General features: G+C 26.2%; 1 protein-coding gene across 6 annotated transcripts in view; it reads right to left on the bottom strand.

Annotated features, from left to right (window-relative positions):
* The window catches only part of LOC107162522 (melatonin receptor type 1A-like), a 124,998-nt gene that overhangs the window by 33,471 nt on the left and 70,098 nt on the right, over positions 1–21,429 (bottom strand). Inside the window, exon 1 of one of the 6 annotated variants that reach the window (XM_089219198.1) lies at positions 7,116–7,249. The exons of 3 other annotated variants lie outside the window; for them this stretch is intronic. Coding sequence is in view for 1 of the 3 variants with exons in the window: in XM_089219197.1 (XP_089075323.1) it covers positions 6,646–6,669 (24 nt within the window). In the remaining 2 variants the exon portion in view is untranslated. Of the gene's footprint in view, positions 1–1,006; positions 1,166–6,645; positions 6,727–7,115; positions 7,250–21,429 lie in introns of those variants that run through there. 2 more of the 6 variants (XM_089219197.1, XM_089219199.1) reach the window with 2 other exon arrangements.

Here is a 21,429-nt window from a genome sequence, read left to right as displayed (position 1 = left end):
TGATAATAGATACTAAACTAGAGTATATAGGTTTATAATATATTACCTACCTCTATAATATAAAATATACATTACGTACATCAATTTATATTTTTATTCATATGTTTTATAGTGTGTTATAAATTATAATGCATGATACGTATACTGTGTGTATTATAACGTTGGATGTATGAAAACAAAATATTATATTATGTCACGTGACACGTGTGGTCAATATGAATAAAATAAGTTGGACGATGGTTCGTTATGGCTGGATGACTTAAATCATGTACGATAGGAAAATTAACAAGTCGTGTGTCAAGCTCTTGGGAATGATTTTTTAACCTTTTTTTCTGTAGGTATAACAGAATAATTCAAATTATATTATAATTTATAACAAATTTCTAAATGTTTTTGTAACGTAAATATTGTTAAGTGAACGCGGGTGTTAACGTTTATTAACCCTTATTATAGAAATACTGGTTCTGAATATAATTATAGAATGCAAATAATGAAAGGAACAACGTAATCAATACGAGGTTATGATAATAATAATAATAATATTTACATCAATAAACAATTATAATCATACCTAATTTTTTATGCGTAAAGTGCGTGATATAATTTTTTTTTTTAACACTAAATATGTCATTACAAATTTAACAATATATATTTTGTATTGAAAAATGTTTTGACAAATCATAAGTTATGCGAAAAAATAATATTGTCACCAGCTATTTATACGGCGTGGTTTTATGTATATTATACAATTTATTTATCATATTATATTTATTATTAGATTGGAATACCTATAAATTAAAACCTAAAGATGAATATTTAAAAACCTTTTAAATTTATTGTCTATAATACATCACTAATAGAGTATAGTAAGTTGGCTTCAGTTATATCAGATAATAGGGAAATAAACGTTTTTATACACGATACGCCTAATACAATTCATAAATCATAACAATCGATTATTTTATTTTTAAGTTAAGTTAGATTATTGTCTATAGATGGTACTCACTTCAGTGTTTTGTTGTGATTTTAAGGCGACTTCGCATTGCACCGTGATAACTTGAACTGATATAAAACGTTGATTTACAGTTATTTTTAATTACGATGAAGTGATTCAAGTGTTCGTATTGTTCATAGAACTTTTACTCATAGCCCGGCCTATGCTTTACCAAATATATTGGTTGTCACATCTGACATAGCCCGTTTAGTATACATATTATATATATATATATATTGTACTGTATCAGAGTAACTGAATAACCGAAAAGCGCCACCTATCTTGACACGGTAGAAACGTGAAGAGAGCAGGTCTATTAGAAAAATGTCTTGATAAAAGTAAATGGTTAGTGGTGACTGTTATAAAATAAACCATGGCCCATGGGCCATGAATAGTATTGGACTCCACTCCCTAGTATACGAAATACATTATGGTAACATTGCAGTTACCGCAATACTGCTTACTAACTGCTAGATTCAGCCAATCACAGCGCTGAATTTTTTTTTTCTGGAAATCATGGTTCACGGAGCAATGTGAAATCTACTTAGCTTGTGCTAGAGATCCTCGATATTAAAAAGAGCGGCCAACAGGTGTGATAGCAGCCATTAATCGTTCTAATGTTTACCATCTTTTTTAAATTTAAACTATTTTAAACACTTCAGTTAAAGCCATTTGTATATTTTAGCTCATGACCTTGTTATACCTAGTATTGTAAAGTGTTTGACTAGGTATTGGTATTCAAATACTTCTACAAGTATTGAATATGTACATATTTTAAATACAGTTTATTAAAAAGTATTCAAGTGCATTTTAAAAACTACTTTATTCTATTGAACACTTTCCAATAAAATACTTTTTTTCCAATTAAAATCAGTGTCAAATAAAATCAATAAGCCGATTAAAATTATTTGGAATACACTATTAACTTAAAATGTATAAATAATCATGATAAATTAATGTTTTTTTTGATAAACATTAAATTGACGTAATTGATGTTAGTATATGTTTATAATTTTATAATGTATTCACCAACATAATACGTATATTGTTCTTCATTGCTATTATGAATAAGGATGTAATAGGTTTTCATAACATTGGTTACCTAGGACTAGATTTTTATGTTTTAACATATTTTTATTGAAAGTATGCAACTCAAATTGGATAAGCTATCTAAAATGAATATTTGAATATCAAATAAATATATTTTATTGACATATATTATCGACATAATAATTTTAAAATGCAAAAATTAAAATTAGACCATTTCCGCCAATTTCGATTTAATACTTCATGATTGATGCACAACAATATGTATATTATAATGCTAAAAGTTCAAAATTAAGAATACTTTACAATATAATGCAATATCATAATACTAATTCAGTTCTACATTAAAACAGTATTAGGTATAGTACTTGAAAGTATAACAAAGTGGTAGGTACTTACTTTTCGATTAATATTGAACGATTTCAAATTTTTAACAAATAAACTCAAAGTAATATATAAAGTATAAATATTTGGACGATTATTAGCGTCCATGATCAATGATAACAGCTTGCCAATAGAAAACGATCTCCGAGTTGGTCACTGTCTTTAATATCGAGGCTTTCTAGTTTTTGCATTAACATAGTTTGAAGTATATTATCTATATCACATAAAGTTTTTGGTAAGTTTATCGGAAATAAATACCTACATAATAAATATGACTTTTACGCCTTTACGGTGCATTTATAATAAGAACGAATAGTATCAAAGACAATCGATTACATTTCATAAGTCATAACATTTATACATGGATGTTTCTAATTCATATTACAGTATAATATCTACAGCATCGAGGATTTGTGTATTATACTAATATGTATATATTATGTAAATGATCCCGTATAAATGTATAAGAAAAATCAAGTGGTAAGTGCATAATGCATACTAAATTTTTCAAAAATTCAACAGAACGAATGGTTTCCACAACTTCCATGAAACGCACAACAAACATAAAACACAGATTAAATTGTATATCTAATGCGGGTTTCGTTATGTTTACTGGAGTACCGTCATCAAATAACAAAGGGCATCTAATGAAAAGTAAATAAATACGTAAAATAAAGCGAAAGGAAATTATTATATTATATCATTGCCATCATCGTAGGGTAAAAAAAGTATTGTACTGCAAATTTTAGGTAGTTATTTAAGGCTGTATGCCAATAATATTCTAATGATCAACAAATTAATACGAACTCAAAAATTTAAGCCAAATAATTTAACGCAAAATTATCGCAAATCTTCAAAACAACTTATACGATTCTAGACGTGAGTCATCCGAGTTTCCGACAACTCTTCGTCGACATGATCTACTGACTAACGACTCTAAATTTACTCTAAGTTATACAGTCGATTGATAATCGATTGCCCGACAGAGCATTAATATTTTACTTATACACCGAAGACGTACAAATTGTCAATTAAACCACAGAACTATGATCAAATGTTTATTATAAGATATCATATTTCTGTCATAAAAAATAAATTGATAAAAATAATTTGGTAAGTTTGAAGTTAAATTTGAAAAAAAAAGTACAATGTAACTTAACTTTAACCTTTTGACTATAGTTAATGCCCAGACTTGCATTTTATTAACCGAATCACTTTTGGGTGACATAATTACGTTATTTTAAATAATACGTAGATATAGGAAATTAGACTTATCTGAGGTGTATGACAGCTGATATAAGATGTTCAGTATAAAATATAATATGTTAATGTTATTGTGATCTCCTAAACTTTAAAATTAAAAAATGTACTGAACTATCAATAAATAACACTTTTAAGATGAGACAATCTACTCTGATTTTTTTAGTGTAATTATAATTCATATTAATTATAGTTTAGTGTTTTAAAAACTTTATTTTTATTCAATAAACATAATATTATTACTATATTTATAATATTATTTCAAACAGAAGGCCGTGATTTATACAGAAATTAATTGATGATGGTTTAGAAGTTTGTATAATTATGTAAAAATAATAATCATTACTTATAATATATGTATGTACTTAACAGCATGTAAAATTACATAATACAATTGTTTGAAAATGTGTTTTTTTTCATAAATACGAGTATTATAAGCTTGTGTAGCTTTAATTATTTAAATAAATATTTTTATGCTATACAGTATGGGAGGAAATTTCACTAATTTCCACTAATCTAGTTTTAACATTTTTTTTTAACAATTGGAAATAAAATAATTAATCTATATAAGAAATTTTGTATTCTATCTTTCGAAGCAATTAATAATTTTCAACTTTATTAAATAATCATAGTTTTATGTTATTTATTCAGTAAGTTAGCAACTGAATTGGCCAATTATACTCTTAAACCTGTCTGAATAAGCAATGAATTACATTTTGAGTATGCATTTATGCGTGTGTAGTGCGTACATTAGAAGTAGGTACCTATATACTACATTGACAAATATCAACTTCTTTTATCATATTATCGTTTTATTTAAATATAAATATTAAAATTATATACTTAATATAATTTAAATTTATACATTGTAATTTAAAGTTATTATATATATATATATATATATATAGTATATAATGTATGCATAAGATAAAAATGATAGGACAAAAAATTAATTTGTTATGTAATTTTATCATAATGCTAAGACATCCGTTTTGTTACTATTGTAGTAACTTTTAAGTACAAAGGTAATTTGAATTAAATATATTTAAATCTCTAGAAAAGTATAATAAGTAAAACAAACTACTGAGGGATTAATCAAATACGGTTAGAATTTTTTGGGTTTTAAAAATGAATACATAAATATTAAACTAGCATATTAATTAATATTAATCCCAGGGTATTTGAAAACAACTTCCGATTTAACTTTTAACCGTTTCTTTAAATGAATATCAAATATTTTAAGAAAAAAGATTTGCAAGTATTGTTATTATTTATTTTACATACAATACACCTTGACAACTTATTTTTCTCGTAACTGTAATTGAATTATATAAAGTTTTTATATTTAACGATATCAATTTAGTTTAAATTCTTTTGTATTTTTGTTCATTTTTAAGATTCCTTTTAATAATATAAAATATTATTGTGATTTTTTATTTATAACCTACCTACATACTTGTTTAAATTAAATCATTAAGATTCTTATCATTAACGAATGAAAAACAAATTTAAAAAGAGCACATAAAAGACTGTTTGCTATATAAAAAATTAAATGGTTATTTCTTTTTGGTAATAAACATATTTAATAGTTTATCATTTTTGTTAGAAAATCTAAAGTTGCTTACAACTGTAAATTTTAATACTTCTAATAATGTAATAAATAACTTGTTACATTTTATTCATTGTATTAAGTCATATTATTCCTATTAGATGCACCACCTATAATAATTCATAAACATATTAGGGCGGAGAGTATAAATCGAGTAGTGATACGTAATGTCTTTGTATACAATAATTTATATTTATATTTAATTATAATGGTACTTTTACTTGGGATGTATTATGGTACCTATATTTAGGCTTAATAAAATAAATGCCCAGTGCCCACCTCCAATATTATAAAGTATAAAGTTCAAAATATACAGTATAAATAGTTATATATAGGTACCTTATAAGTTATAATATATTCGTTACATGATATTATTATATGATAAACCAATATTTTTTTTTATGAACCCAAATATTTTTACTTAAATGTATCATACATGAAAAAAACAGTTTAAAATATACCATATTAACAAGTAAAATTGTTACACTCGTGACTCATACCCTATTGGGCCGCCACTAAATATGTTCTTTAGTATCGCAGTAGGGATACGTTATATCTTATATACATTTATTGAATTGATTGATACGTTTTTTAAGAGATTTATGAATCTAAAAAGAAACCAACTATGTATTGAAAATTTTGTTATTGGTTGGGTTGCAATGAAAGCTAACAGCAACTGTATAATGAGGCACTGAAAACCATTATATATTGATAAACAAAATAAGTGTTATTTTTTTATTTTTTTTATTGATCTGAATTATACATCGACAACTAGGCCATAAGCACACGAATTTTTGATTACATTATTAGTATTTTAGTATTTACATGATTACATTAAATTAATTTGTACAATTCTGTTTTTTTTTTAAGAATAAGATTAAGCTTTTAACGTCCTGTGGGTTTGGTCCTAGTGCTTGACAAATTTGGTCTGAGATGTGGTATTGATTTAAATGTTATTTATTACCTATTAAAATTATAGCAAAACCATCTTTGAAAACTTTTTCGTTTTTCTATAATTTTTAAAGAGTTATATATAGTATGGAGTTGATAGAATTAAACATAGGCACCTATTAGTAGTCTCAATACATTTTATGAATGATGAAAAATTTGCAATGTATATATATATAATATAAAGGTATATTCGAATTTCAAAACACTGATGATGGACCATGTGTATCGTCGATGAAAATTTGATGCGGTTTTTTTTTTCAAAACAGTGGTAAAATCTATTCGTGGGCTAATTTAATTTGAATTTTAAAATGTGCTGTACCAATTCCAAAAAAAAAAAAAAACTAGGTTTAATTGTAAGTATCTGGTATTTATAGGAATAGTAAACAAGTGATATACCTACTATCTTCAACAAAATATTGCCCATTTTTTCGATGATGGGTGGTCAAAAAATAAAAATAAACGCGGGCCTCGGTGAAAAATTCGACTTGTTAACCGATCGTTCGGAGTGCAGCAAAAAAAAAAAAAAAAATCGAAAAGAAAACTCAGACTAAATAGTCTCGCGACGCATACCGGCTTAAATATACAGCGCTCTTGCACCATGATGGTTTTATAACCACGCGGTGGTAATTAAATGAATCGATAGAGAGAGAGAGTGATGCGGATGAAGTATACATATAGATGTATAATATAAGTATATAGTGTGTGATGCTGTAACGTATTCACGAGCGTATACTTCGTTCATCGCCAAGATCATATATTTATAATATCTCTCTATCGTTATAGACTTTAAACACGAGTTTATAGACGTTGGACCAAACGAGAACGTCCACCACAAACGTCTCGTATGTTCAGGTGTAGGTATATACTTACGGATGTATTTTTGTGGTTACCCCGGTTTTCGCATCGTGTTTACTTATTTACTCCTTGACTATACGGCGGTGTAAACTGCGCGAAAACACTTTTACGAGTACACTGCATAGGCAACACACGCGCTTGTCTAGACGACCATTCACCAGCCAATGAACAATATAATATAATATATATTTAGTCGATTTTGTTGTTATCATTATTGTTATTATTACTATTATTATTATTGTTACGGTTTTGGCATTAGCCGTGGTGAAACACAAACATGCTGATTTGGCACGGACCGGTGCAGGCTGCAGCGATGTACGGCATCTCCTAACTCCTTAACGATAATTTTTTTTTTACTTCTCCTACAGACGAATATTGTGTATGGTGTCGATGATTTTTGGCCGACGAATAATAAGTTTATAACAATATAATATTATATAAATATAATATTGCATGCTGTGCTCCAGAACTATGCACAGACTTCTCCGACAAGTTAAATTGGCAAGAGTTAAACGCCGTCGCCGTATAGCCAGCCCCGGTCATAATTATTATTTATCTCAATACCATAAATATTATTATCACTACATGGTGAGACTGTGAACATTTACGATTGTTTACGGTATTCGTTGAGCTTTTCACTATGTTGAATCGCTTGGTTTAAAATAGAAATAACATTTTTTATTATTATTCACAATATAATATGTAACAATTATTATTATAATTTATAATTTTATTATGATACGGGTTTATGTATATATTTATATAACCCATTAAAAAAAAACTTTACGTAAAACGAAATATACTCGAAATAAACAGAATAAAATCTTTTTACTTAAAATTTTTAGTGCTTTTTAATGTAAAATGTATTTTATTTGACTTTTAATGTAATAAATATTTAAAAGTATGGTACATGAGTAAAATAATATTTTATGAAACTGAAAAATGATTTTTTCAATGATTTTGATTCTGCATAATAATCAAAATATCAAATAATTGACATGCTTATGCAGTTTTTGAATTCTCCAGAGAACATTATCGAAAGATATAAAGTTGTTAGTATTAAATTTATAAATTGATAAATGTGGGCTACAAATATCCACACTTTCATTTTAGCAAGGAGCTTATCAAAAGTAGTGGAGTTGCGACAAATTCATTTATTTTAATAAAACAAAATATTTAACTTGATATTAATGTTTAAAAAAAAAATAAAAATACTTATAAGGAAATTAATTGTTACTAGTGTGGTCTTAAAAACACTTTAACATTATTTATAGAGAAATACATTTTATAGTACCACATATTTTGTTTTACGACGCACACTTATCGTTACATATTGTAACGAAAAGTATTATCATTTTTCAGTTCAATATTATAGTCGAATTATATTGTAAGTTATTCATTTTGTTTTTATTCAATAACCGAAAAATAAATATTAATTTTTTCCCCAATATACCTATCTATACATAATAAAAACATTATAAATTATAATATAGCCGTATTCGGTTGTGTTGACTCGTTAAATGTATTGTGTGAGGATACGTCAAAGTTTTTACTCATACATGAGGTACATAATAAATTGTTGTTGTGATTGATTAATGACATAATGTTTCGATATTTCTTGTGGTGAATCAAGTTTATATATTATATAAGTAGTATTATAATAGTACGTACCTGCGTATACATAGTGGTGATGTGACATAAAAAAGTAAAACAAACATTTAGAAAATATTTCAAATCTATAGGGAAATGTGTTTATATTTCAATAATTTTCCGTAATTAATTTTGTTTAAAACTATTTAAGTGTACCGTTTAATTTTGAGTCCCGTCACAATATTCAAACAAGTTGTATTCAAAATTTAAAAAACAATTAGATTTTTTGAAGAATAAGACATATAACTATTATGTTTATGTATCAATTTTAGAAAGATATAATATTTTCTTTGTTCGATGTAAAAAAATATTCTGTACATAATATTTATATTGGTAAATAACTCTAACGTCAATACATATTTTTTAAGTTTCAACATCAAATACACCGAAAATAATTTACAAAAAGTCGAAAAGTATATGTAGGTCTGAAACTCAAAGTTATATTAAATTAGTATATTGTCTAATGTTTATAAATATGCTTTTTTTTTTGCATAAACATTTCTGTCTACAGTCAACACCCACCAGCAATATTCTTTACAAGCCATTAGGTTCAAATCACTATGAAAATTACCCCCTATACTCGTGTTTTCAGGCTATAAACATTTAACATTATATTTCATCATTTTTATGTAATTTAATATCAACGCGTACCGTTTTTTTACTGTCGTAACTTCTAAGTTACATTTTTTGTACAAAATAATAATAAGTTAACTTAATATCATTGCTCGTTATTTAATTGAATTTATAATCCTTAAATAACGTACATGTTTTTAATATTTTTAATAATAATAATAATATAACTAAGTTAAACACTGGAATATTTTTAATGGTCTGCAACAACCAAATCAAGATTAATAAGTTATAAATTTTGGTTATTATTGTGGCTTTGACAGAAAACTAAAACTTGCAATCCATCTCAATGTTTTACAGACTATTGTGATTTAAAGTTTGTAAAAATTATGCGCAGCTTATAAAAAATGATTGATATACTTATATGCATTATTCTTAAGTACCTATAGTACAACTATTAGGAAACTTTAAAAATTAAGGTTTGTTTACTTTTCTTGAAAATGGCATTATTTTCAATTATTTTCACAAAACATTAATTAGACCTTTTTACGATAAAAGTATCGACACAGAATATAGAATATTTAATAATAAGCTAATAACATGACCACAATATAAAATAATGGGTATATGAACTTTTAAAAGTAATTAAATATTATGATAATGACATAATATATAATCTTATACATCGTTATGGCAGCTCTTGTATATTTTACATGATATTTACATGAATATATTATGCATCTATCTATACTAACAAAAATTCATTATTCGTTTAATGAGTTATATATGCATATCTATATGATTAAATTATTATAAGTTAAACACACAACAAAAAAGACATTAATCATTTTTAAATTAAAAGTTTTAGTGATATTCAATAAGTACATGTTATAGTAAGATTTTTCCATAAATTAAATAGCGCAAAAAACGGATAAGTTATCTCAGACATGATTTGATATACGAGACGTCGATCAATTGAAAAACTGTCTAAAAGTAGTTGAATGAAAAATCGAAATCGTTTATATATTTTAGACGATTTACAAACTCTTTAAAATAATCATGAAAATTCATATAATAATTTGAAGTTTAAATTAACAAATGAAATCGAATTCAGCACATTACAGTTTATTTTATAATAATAACCTATATATGTAATATGATAACCAGGTATCGACTTTAAAATAAAATTTATGGCTTACTGATATACATTTTAATAAATGATTAAAGTTACTTTTAAATTGTTAAACATTATATCTTATTTAATGTGAACATTATTTATATGTAATAGCTGCTCGTTATAATTATTTTAGTGGAAGTTTATTAATTATTTAGGTCAATAAAATGTGGTGTGCAACAAAAGTTAATTTTTTTATCATTAGTAATCGGAGAATATTTCGGGATAACGATGGACCCTAACATTTTCACGAAGAATTAAATATCAGAAATTCTAAGCTTAATAAAACAATCCTTCAACCTACTCTTGTTATATAATATAATGCTATGTCACTTTCAGTGATGGCGTTATAAATTTTATAGTAAAAGGCGTTGCATTATTTTCATACATTTTATAATATTGTTAGAATGTTAAAAAAAAATCATTAAATATTTTAAATATTTCAAATATTTTAACTCTCGATTTTTATTATTGCTACAGATTTTCAGTCTGAAACATTTTAATTTTTAACTATTCATAAAAAAATATAAACGATTTACTTGATTTAAGAAAATGAGCACATCAACTATACAGAGCGATTCACTAATCATGCTCATCTCTTTTTTTCTTTAATAATTAAGTTATTCAAAATCTGATTTTTGGAATCTTTAAATATACTCAAAGACCATATATTTAAATTCTTGAGATTTTTGTACCAGTAAGGAGAGTTCTGTGGCAATACAAACTTTTGTTTATCATATGAAAACCCCAATTTTACTGCAAATTATTTAGCAGATAATTTTTTTGAGAATTTTGATGTATCAAAATCAAAATTCTAATAAGCATCCATTTAAAGATACTGCACAATCAGTGAACAATTCAAATGTTCACTTCATACATTCATACTGTAAGAAGACTCGCTTAGGTGGAGAGGTCCCTTCGAATCCATCTGTGTACAACCAGTATCGACAATTCATGACTGATTACCTTCAACAGAACCATATGGAATTTTTAAAACCCATTGAAGAATGTCCGAACATCTTTCTACCACACCATCATGTCTCACGTCCATCAAACTACCAAACTACGAGTTGTCTTTGGCGGATCTGCCATCATGTTCAATGGGAAGTCATTGAATTACATGCTAAATCGAGGTCATAAGCTACAGCGTGATATAGTAAGAGTTATCACAAGATTTCGGATGTATAAATATGTTTATACTGCTGACATATGTCAGATGTTTCGGCAGATTGGGATACACTCGGACGATCAGTGTTATCAAGGAATTGTGTGGTGAAATCACCCATCTGAACCAATAGAACAGTACGAATTGAAAACTGTCACTTATGCTTTAATAACATCTCCATGTCATGCTCTACGTACACTAGTTCAACTCGCTGTTGATGAACAAGCAAATTATCCAGAAGGATACACAGTGCTAAAGAATGACTTCTACGTCGATGAAGTTATGTTGGGTTGTAACAACATGAAAGACGCCAAAGCTCAAATACAGCAGTTAAATAATCTACTTCGAAGAGAAGGATTTGATCTAAGGAAGTGGGCCAGTAACACACCTGCTCTTTTATAAAACATCCCAGCTGAACATCAACTGTTGCAGATTTCGATACCCGACCAAAACAGTGTATCAGTGTTGGGAATTTTATGGAACACAACAAAAGATAGTTTCTCATTTAAAGTAGAACCTACACCAGATTTGGAAGGCATTGCTAAACGTGAGTTATTAGGTGAAATTGCACGCACCTATGACCCATGTGGATTGTGGATGGCTGGCACCACTGACAATAGTTGCTAAGGTCCTCATGCAACAACTTTGGCAGACTGGAACCAAGTGGGATGGCCCTGTGCCCCTGTGTAAAAAGAGTTCCTAGAACATTGGATTACTCATCGAACATCATACGAATATTAACAACATTTTGAAATTCCACGTCACGTTGGTAACATATTGGACAACCAACTAGGTCGCGTTCTACATGATTTTTCAGACAACTCGAAACATGCCTATACAATCTACTCATGCAAACCACATAGTTTTTATTCACATCATACAACCAAAATTTAGATAACAAAGTTAAATAACTTAAAAACAAATTGTATTAACTTTTTTTTTTGTCATATTTAAGAAAAATATTTACAATAAGCACAATGGAGGGATACATAATAGGTCATGGTAGGCTTGATTGAAGAAGCTGTTCAATAATAGCACTTCATGGCGGGATAGTAGTGGTTAGTGGACTAGTCAATACTTTTGCCTTAGGTATTACGAAAAGTTTCAAGAATTTCAGTCAGTTTATTATTTAAAAATTAAAAACATCAGATTTTAAATAATTGCATTATTGAAAAAAAAATAATAAAAGAGCATGTTTGGTGATCGTCCTGTGTAATGTATCGTCAACTTCAAACAACTTCAGTACAAAACATAAACAAAATTTTCGTGATTAATATTTCTTTGAATAAAGAATATGACAATGAGTCATAATATAAAAATAATGATTTATTATCTCAAGTCAAAATCTATTATTTAACATCTATTATATATCTTTCAATTGTATATGTTTTATTATATAAGGAGAAAAATTTTAAAACCCTAAAAGTAAATCGGTATTTTTAAGGCTTTAAGTTAAATATAAGTACGAAATACATAAAAAAAATATATTTTCCAAACATTTGAAAAATAATTTTTATTGGTTTTACTTTGTACCAGTAATTTGTTTATTTTATTAAAGTCTTATAGTTAAGTTAGAAAATAAGGGTTTCAAAACTTTTTATGCACTATTAATATATTGAATATTGATTACAATTTCGACACAGATGGTACATTTAAAAATAAATGATTTTTGAAATTTTAAATAACTTTTCATGAAAATTGAAACAATAGTAACAATATTATGCTATAATAATTGTTTACGGCCATTTAAAGCTTAAGCTGTATGTATACTTAAAGTGAAATCAATTAATTATTATTTTATGACATTATTAAATAAATACATTTGATTATTCTTCCTTTGTTCAAATTAATAATTATGAAGTATAAAACTAAAAACATGATATTTTAATACAAGATTATTAAATTTAATACTAGACGTGTATATAATACAAAATATAAACATTTTTAATTGAAATATTTTTTTATAAATGTTTAAAATGTTTTTAATTTTATGTCAAACTTACGTTTAGGTTTACTATTGTATAATTATTTATTTAAGTATGAATATTTAATACATCATTACTCATTACGTCATAATATAATCAATATATTTAGAAATTGATAAAATATTTTCATGTGCACTTAGAAATCTTTTTTAAATGTCTTTTAAGTTTTAACCTTCAAACATTAGTTCTATTATATCAAGTACCAAAATATAACTCCTTATAAGTTATAACATTACTGTCATTACTGGTGCCCCCTGGTTTATAACAAACTAGTAGCCCTACTCAACCAACTACAAATAAAAACTTCAAGTGAACTTGCAAAACTACATTATACGAGTTTTCACACAAAACTCATATTGAACACTAAACCCATTAATTTAAACCATGTCTTAAAAGTATAATACTGATAAGAAACTGAAATCGTGACTTATTACTCTGACAAAATAAAAACAAAATTGTATTATTTCTTAGATAATTGTACTTAAATATAAACTATTATACGCAGGGCATTACTAATGGCAAATGGGTGTCTTTCCCTGTTACGAATGTTTGTATAAATCAATTCAACTATTTATCTATTCTTCCTGTTTTATCGAATTTCTTGTATGGATTTTTTCGTTAAAATAAAGGCAAACAAATTGAATGTAATTATAACACAATATATTTAATGCTATCTACATTTGTATAACCATATATATTGTATTTAATACTTATGATATTATATTTAGAATTAATATTTCAGAATTACTCGTTTATTTCCACTAAATACTACAAAATAACTTTTTTTTTATGCTTCTCAATTGATAACCAGATGTTTTTATCGAAATAGGACACTATATATTTAAATGATACGAATAATATTAAACATTTAAAAAAAATATGGTATTTAATTCAACTCATAATTACAAGTTCAAAAAATCAGAATTTAAATAACAACATCATTATTAAAGGATAAAAATGAGGTGTATTATTATAAACCATGCTTATAGGTGAATCACTCTGTATATTGATTGAAAAGTAGTGTTGTTTAAGCGAACACAATGAACAGTATACGAAGTGACGAGTAAATTATAATAATATTATTACGTGAAATGTGAATGTACAACTCCCAAAACAATTATTGATGTGACAAAGCCGTGCGTTTTCGGGGTATACAAAATAATGTAATAATCTCGACGATATTTGAATACATAAAATATTGGTTTGTTTTTTTATTTCATACTCTTCGGAGAATTCCATTCCGTGGCTTATGTGATTTGAGCGTATCTTTTTTTTTTATATACACGGAAAATTCTCCATATTATTGTGAAATGAGCCTTGCCACAGAGCTCTGACGTATGCAAATCCTCAGTGCGATACATGCCATTCGATAAATTTCGCAACTTATTTACAGTTGTTGAGTTGTATACTTGTATAAGTATTATGTTGGTAACCAATAGTTTAAGAAAAATCAAAAACATTTAGTGGAAGAGAGATATACCTAAATGATAATATAAAGAATTACCATTTTAGAAACCCCTTTATTTTTATACATTTTATTCAGTAATCAGTACATATTGTAATCTAATGTAATTTTTTTTATACATAAATGGCCAAGGCTCCTTTAGCTGCAAAGTATATGTGAATTTGTATATACTAATAACGAATAACGAAACTATGATATAGGTACATATTTATGGTCACAAATCGCAATATGCATCCTATTTATTATTTTTGATATGAAACTATAAGCCTTACATTTTTTGATTGAATGGAGAGTGATTAATATTGGCTAAGGATAGTACCTATATAGATTATAGACGTCTTAAAGATTTTTTTACGTGTAATTTGTGTGTATATTGCAACATAAAAAGGTAAAAAAGTATGGCTTGAAGTTGAGGATATTTAAAATTAATGAGCTAACAGCAAGGTTGGAGAATCAGTTTTATTTTTTAGTATAGACTATAATAGACCATTATTCAAGCGTTCGCTGTGCAGAAGGTACTGAGCAAGATTAAATTAAATTAAATTATTTTATGACGTAGCGCTAGCGCTTAATAACACTAGGTACTGAACATATTATTTTATATTTGAGATGATATAAATCAATACTGTTTTGAAAGGTAAAACGTATTGAGAAGAACAGAAGATAATACCTATTGCAATTAAAATTACATTAAATAGAGTTTGTTTAAATTTTAAAATAGAACAATGAAATTATTCTATACTTGCGAACTGTAGGTTTGTAACTGAAGATAAATTAATACAATGTGAGCTGAATTGTTACTTTGTAAAGTAACGACTCACACAAATCCCTACCATTTAGGACGTTAGACTAGATCTAATTATAAGTGGAACTGTTCTTACTCGTAATTATATTATAATTATATGCATCTCAGCATTTGGCTAGTGGAGATCATATATTTATTCTTTCCTTAAATATTAATACGAATAGAGGTCAGTTGAATACAAAAAATCAGATATTTTTTTGAGAATTTTGATGTATCTAAATCAAAATTCAATGGAATAGTTTTTGATTTATAGTTGGTGTACTAAGAATAATATGTGTATGGTAATGGGTTAAGTAGACACAGTGCCCTAGACGATTTGAAAATAATTAGTAATTACTATTGAATTATAAATAATAATAATTTTTTTAAATGATATAAGTATGATAAATACTATATACAACAATGATTGAATATGGTTTTACTTTTATAAAACCAATTTAAAGGATTATTATCATTATATATAAGCATAACAAAATAAGAGAAAAATTGGAGCAAACTTACTTAAAATATAACCTTGTATGTACTGATTACTAATTTAATTAACAACTATATGTTTTACTCTTATATAAGACGCTGTGTAGGTACCTATAAATCACCTATATATTGAATATACCATGTATCGCAAGCTCACAGCATGTACACAAATACACAATACACATAACAAAAGTCTACAACAATAAAAAGTAATACATTAATTAATAATAAGTTTACTACAATATGTATTTACACATGATATAAATTTGCATATGTATGTTCACTACATCATCAAGGAATCGGAGATCAAGTTAAATGTAATCAATCCTATATGACTACCGCTGAATATTCATGTGGTTTATGCTGGACAGATATAGCGAAAACGCTTAATCTAATGAGAACCAATTGTATATTAGAATGAGGATCCTGAATCATGCAAACATATCTTATAGGCAAGGTTAACCATACTGGAAACTAATGCACAATAAAAACAAATGAAAGTGATAAATTATTTTTGACGTTTTTAGTTGTTATAATAACAAAATCATGGGTGTTTATAATTTCCTACACCATCATCTTATTATAATATCTCATACTCAATAGGAAATCTTAGATTAAAACTATTCTGTTAAGCTTAAAACCAAAGTCTAATAATTAAGCAACTATTTCGACATATAATAGTAGAACCTAACAGTTAAAATAAGGAAATATTAATGGAAATCATTTCTTAGAAAAATATGCATAATCTTGACTCTGTTATTATATTATAAGATTGACAGTTTAATAGTTGTCGAGGCTCAATAAAATAAAATATATATATATATATATATATATATATATATATATACTATAGACTTGTATTATCCAGTAGCGTCGAAATATCAAATACAACTCTCCCTCTCCCAACGATATTAATAAACCATCTAATTAATTTCAAACCTGACAAAAAATTTTCAACCATTTTTATTTTATTTTTGATTATCTTTCTCTCTTTTTTCCAAATAATATGTACGTAATAATTAACATGAATATATATAAAAAATTGCTTCAAAGTAAAGGTAAAGGTAAGAAAATATATGATTTTGACAAATTTTGTGAAAATCTGAATTTCAGAAACTCATAGTAAATTATTCTTGATTTACGATAAACTTTTTTATAATTTTCATTAATAACAATTTTTGAAAAATATTGTATTAAATTTTCAAGTATTTCGACAGATCAAACATTAGTTTATCGATAATAATTTTAAAAACCGGACCAAAATCAAAATTTTTTATGCTTTCAAGTAGCTTAAAAAGATATAAAATATTTTTATTTTTATATTGTATAAAATATGATAATACAAATATTGTGAAGCGTTATGATGCGTACGGTTATTTCATTTTTAGTTTCACCAAAATAAAACGGTAAATCGATAAACTAAATTGATTTTGTCGAAAACGGATTTGCATAAAAATCTCTGTTTTTTCTTAATTTTTTTTGTTTTTCTTGTCATTTTTGAAAACCTCCGTGAACTTTACATTTTAACTTTCATTTTCGACTATTGATAATTATATTAGCTAAAAATATATTATATTAAAAGGTAATATAATTATAAATTATTCAATAAACAGAAATAGTACATGAAAACGAGACAACAAACTCAACAGAAATAACTAACATTACTCAGGTCTTGTAACTGAATACCTAATTGCTAACTGTTGAGTAACTAACAGATTCCTGTGCTATTAGTTGTAACCGTTCTTACTAATGTTTTATTATGAATTATTTCGTGTTCATTGTTTAATGAGAGCATTAATATTTAGTACGAAATATACTCAATGAGCAATATATCATATTAATTTGTATTATTATTCTTATTTATTCCTCCCACCCCAGCCAAATGTATATATTATGTATGGCAGCTGCCATACATAAACATGGACTGGAGCGACACTGGTTTCATATGATAAAATAAATTAAATTAAGATAAATACAAAACACAAGAATTATTTTATTTTAGCCGATGAGGCGATGAGCAACTTATTAAATATTTATCCAGTAAAATGTGTATGCTTTTAGTTATTGTACTATTTGATAGTATAATAACGAAATATATTTTATATAATATAAGTTTAATGTAAACAATTAAAATAATCAATATATACCTAACAGTGCCTATACGAGTAGATATTATGCAAAAAACGCAATATTTTTTGTAATGTTGCATGTTATGAAGGGCGAATATTACAGTGGCGCCACCATTGCAAGGACGGGAACAGATAGGCAATTATTACCCTCCCTGAAAATGCCTTGTCCATCCACTGGCTCACCGTGAAATTTTATAGAAATCAAAAAATTAAAAGCATCAAAACCTAAGTTAATTTTAACCTAAGTATTATCAAATTTTTTTATTGTATATTATTATTACGGAGAGAAAATTTAAATTGCATAACATATAAACACGATAAGTATAATACCTTCAATTACGGTCCACGTAGATAGTATGACTTAGTATGTAATTGTTTTAATTTATGTAGAATAGATAATAACATTATTGAACTTATGTGCGATTACGACAAGGATAAAAATATAGTGCATACGAATTTAATAATTGTAAGTACTACCGTGTCATCACAACGACGTCTGGCGGGGAAAAAAATAGTATACCTAATTTAATTTTATATGTTATACAAATAAGCAAAATTGTACATCGTTGAAAAGACATCTCAATCAAAATCAAATGATTTTTGCTGTTACTAAAGTGTTTTTATTGTTGAGTCTTTATATTTTTAGTTTACATCAGTTAATTTGTAAATACCTAAAACGAAATTATTGACTAGTTAACATTTATTTTAAAAGAACTTTTAAAAGAACATTAAACGATTTTTTTAGCGTGATGAACAAAAAAACTTATTATTACCTACAGGCTAGTTTTTTTTTATTGTTTAAAATATTTATTGTTCAACTTAATTTGTATTTTAGAAGTTGTGTGATGACTTTGTTTGCAGAGGGGTATTGATGATACTGTGGACAAAAAGACGAATGAACTTAAAAATGCCAGATATCTTTATTACTCTATTTAAAACGGATTAGTATATCTAATGGTTAATATGATTCTTAGTACAATTTCTTATCAAATAAATTATGGTATTAAAACTGAACAATTGTCTATAGTAATTAGATATTATTATCAAGAATAAAAGAAAGATTTTTAGGTTAGACGCCAACTTCTTATTTCTACATATAAAAAATCTGTTATATATTTGAAAATGTATATAAATAAGTGTGTGGCCCAAACATATTATGATGACGCAAATGTAATTAGAGGCCATATTAGTAACGTTCAAGCACTTTTCAGAAAATAAGTTCCCCATGCCTTTTATATTCAATGTAATAATCACAGAATAAATTCCGTTATGAGTTGATGTAGTTAAAAATGTAGAAGAAGCAGATACATTTTTTCAATCACTTCAAGATATTTATATTTTCATATCTGGATCAACAATATCCAGTAAATTTATCGAATTAAGAAAAAAGTTGGAAAATATAAGCCTATTGAATTAAAAACGCCTATTTATTTTATTTTTCCAAATTCATTCTTGTAAATCTTTAAAAATCGGTTTTAGATACTGTTTTGTTGCTTTTGAATAATATAGTTTTAGAAAAGGCAGAAAGATATCCTTAAGCTATTGGTTTATTGAGAATGATTGAATTTCAGTTTAAGTACTTATTATATTTATTTAATGATTTATAGTCTGCAGTTTATTTTGTTAGTAAATATCTCCAAGATGTAAATGCAGATATAACTTTATAAGTAGAGCTATATTTTAATATAAGCAACAAAGGAATCACTGAATAATCGTAGAAATAATCAGAAATCACATCACGTTTGTTTAAATAAAAAGAGAAAAGAGTTATTTCACTAAATATAAAATTTCCATTCAATCAACAACAACAAAATAGAATCCTAAATATTTGGAAATATATATATGTATTAACCAAAATAATATAGAAAAACAAAGCAATACATCAAAGATGACTATAAAATAAACGTTTATAACCTTATTTTATATAGAATAATTTCTGAAATTGATGAACGATTTATGAATTATGAAAACTCCTTGAGGGTAAAAACTGCATTATATCCAAAATATATAAATTTTTTAACTTTGATGAAATAAAACATTTAGCTATAACTTATTATTCTGATTGCATTAGAATCATATCTGAATTAAATAAATTGAAAAAACTATGAAAGTATGAAAATATGAAAAATAAGTAGGTACTTCTAAAAAAAAATTATCAATTTCATAGTGTATACTATTTTTTAAGCTTTTATAATTTTTGTAATTAACACTGCATGTATAGGTACAGCGCGGGCATTTTATATTTTATAAATTATTTTTAGTAATGCTTATTTTTGTTTTTATTATTTCATCAAAATACGTTCTGATAAAAATCTCAAGTTACAGAAATAATAACGAGTAGTGACTTCAGTCTTCAACAATCAATATAATATGGTTATGTTATCACTTATCAGTTATACAAATATATAAAATTCGTATTTTAAACGTCGTAAAATGTTGATGAAAAGTGATCATATATAGGACATTGGTATTACTTGAATTTGGTTTAGGTAGTACTATTCATTTATGTAGACTTACTGACCACTATAGTACCTATACATATTAGACATTTGGAATGCAATTAGTTAATGATTAACACGTAGGTATTATAATATAACATAATGTAACTTCAAAATTACATAATTTAGCTACCTCTACGATGAGCAGATTCGTATTCAGGGGGTTCTGGACAGCTCCTCTCTCGAAAATTGATTGACGTTAAGAAATAAATCTATGTTTACAGAATTTTGTAATTGACTCCCCCCCCCCACAAAAAAACCGAAGAAAGAGTTTGCTACTAAATTATAAATTATACCTCTCGAGTTTTAAAGTTTAGATTGAAAAATTGGAAAATGTTTACTTAATATGCAATTTATATGTTGTATTATAATCCTCTATAATAATTACTAACTAAAAATTAAAAATGATTATCT

Source organism: Diuraphis noxia, unplaced genomic scaffold (assembly GCF_037042655.1).
Source record: "Diuraphis noxia isolate RWA-SAM2 unplaced genomic scaffold, SU_Dnox_SAM2 contig0002, whole genome shotgun sequence".
NCBI lineage: Eukaryota > Metazoa > Arthropoda > Insecta > Hemiptera > Aphididae > Diuraphis > Diuraphis noxia.
The sequence above is the reverse complement of the archived record's forward strand: the minus strand, read 5'-3'. Positions and strand labels throughout refer to the sequence as shown.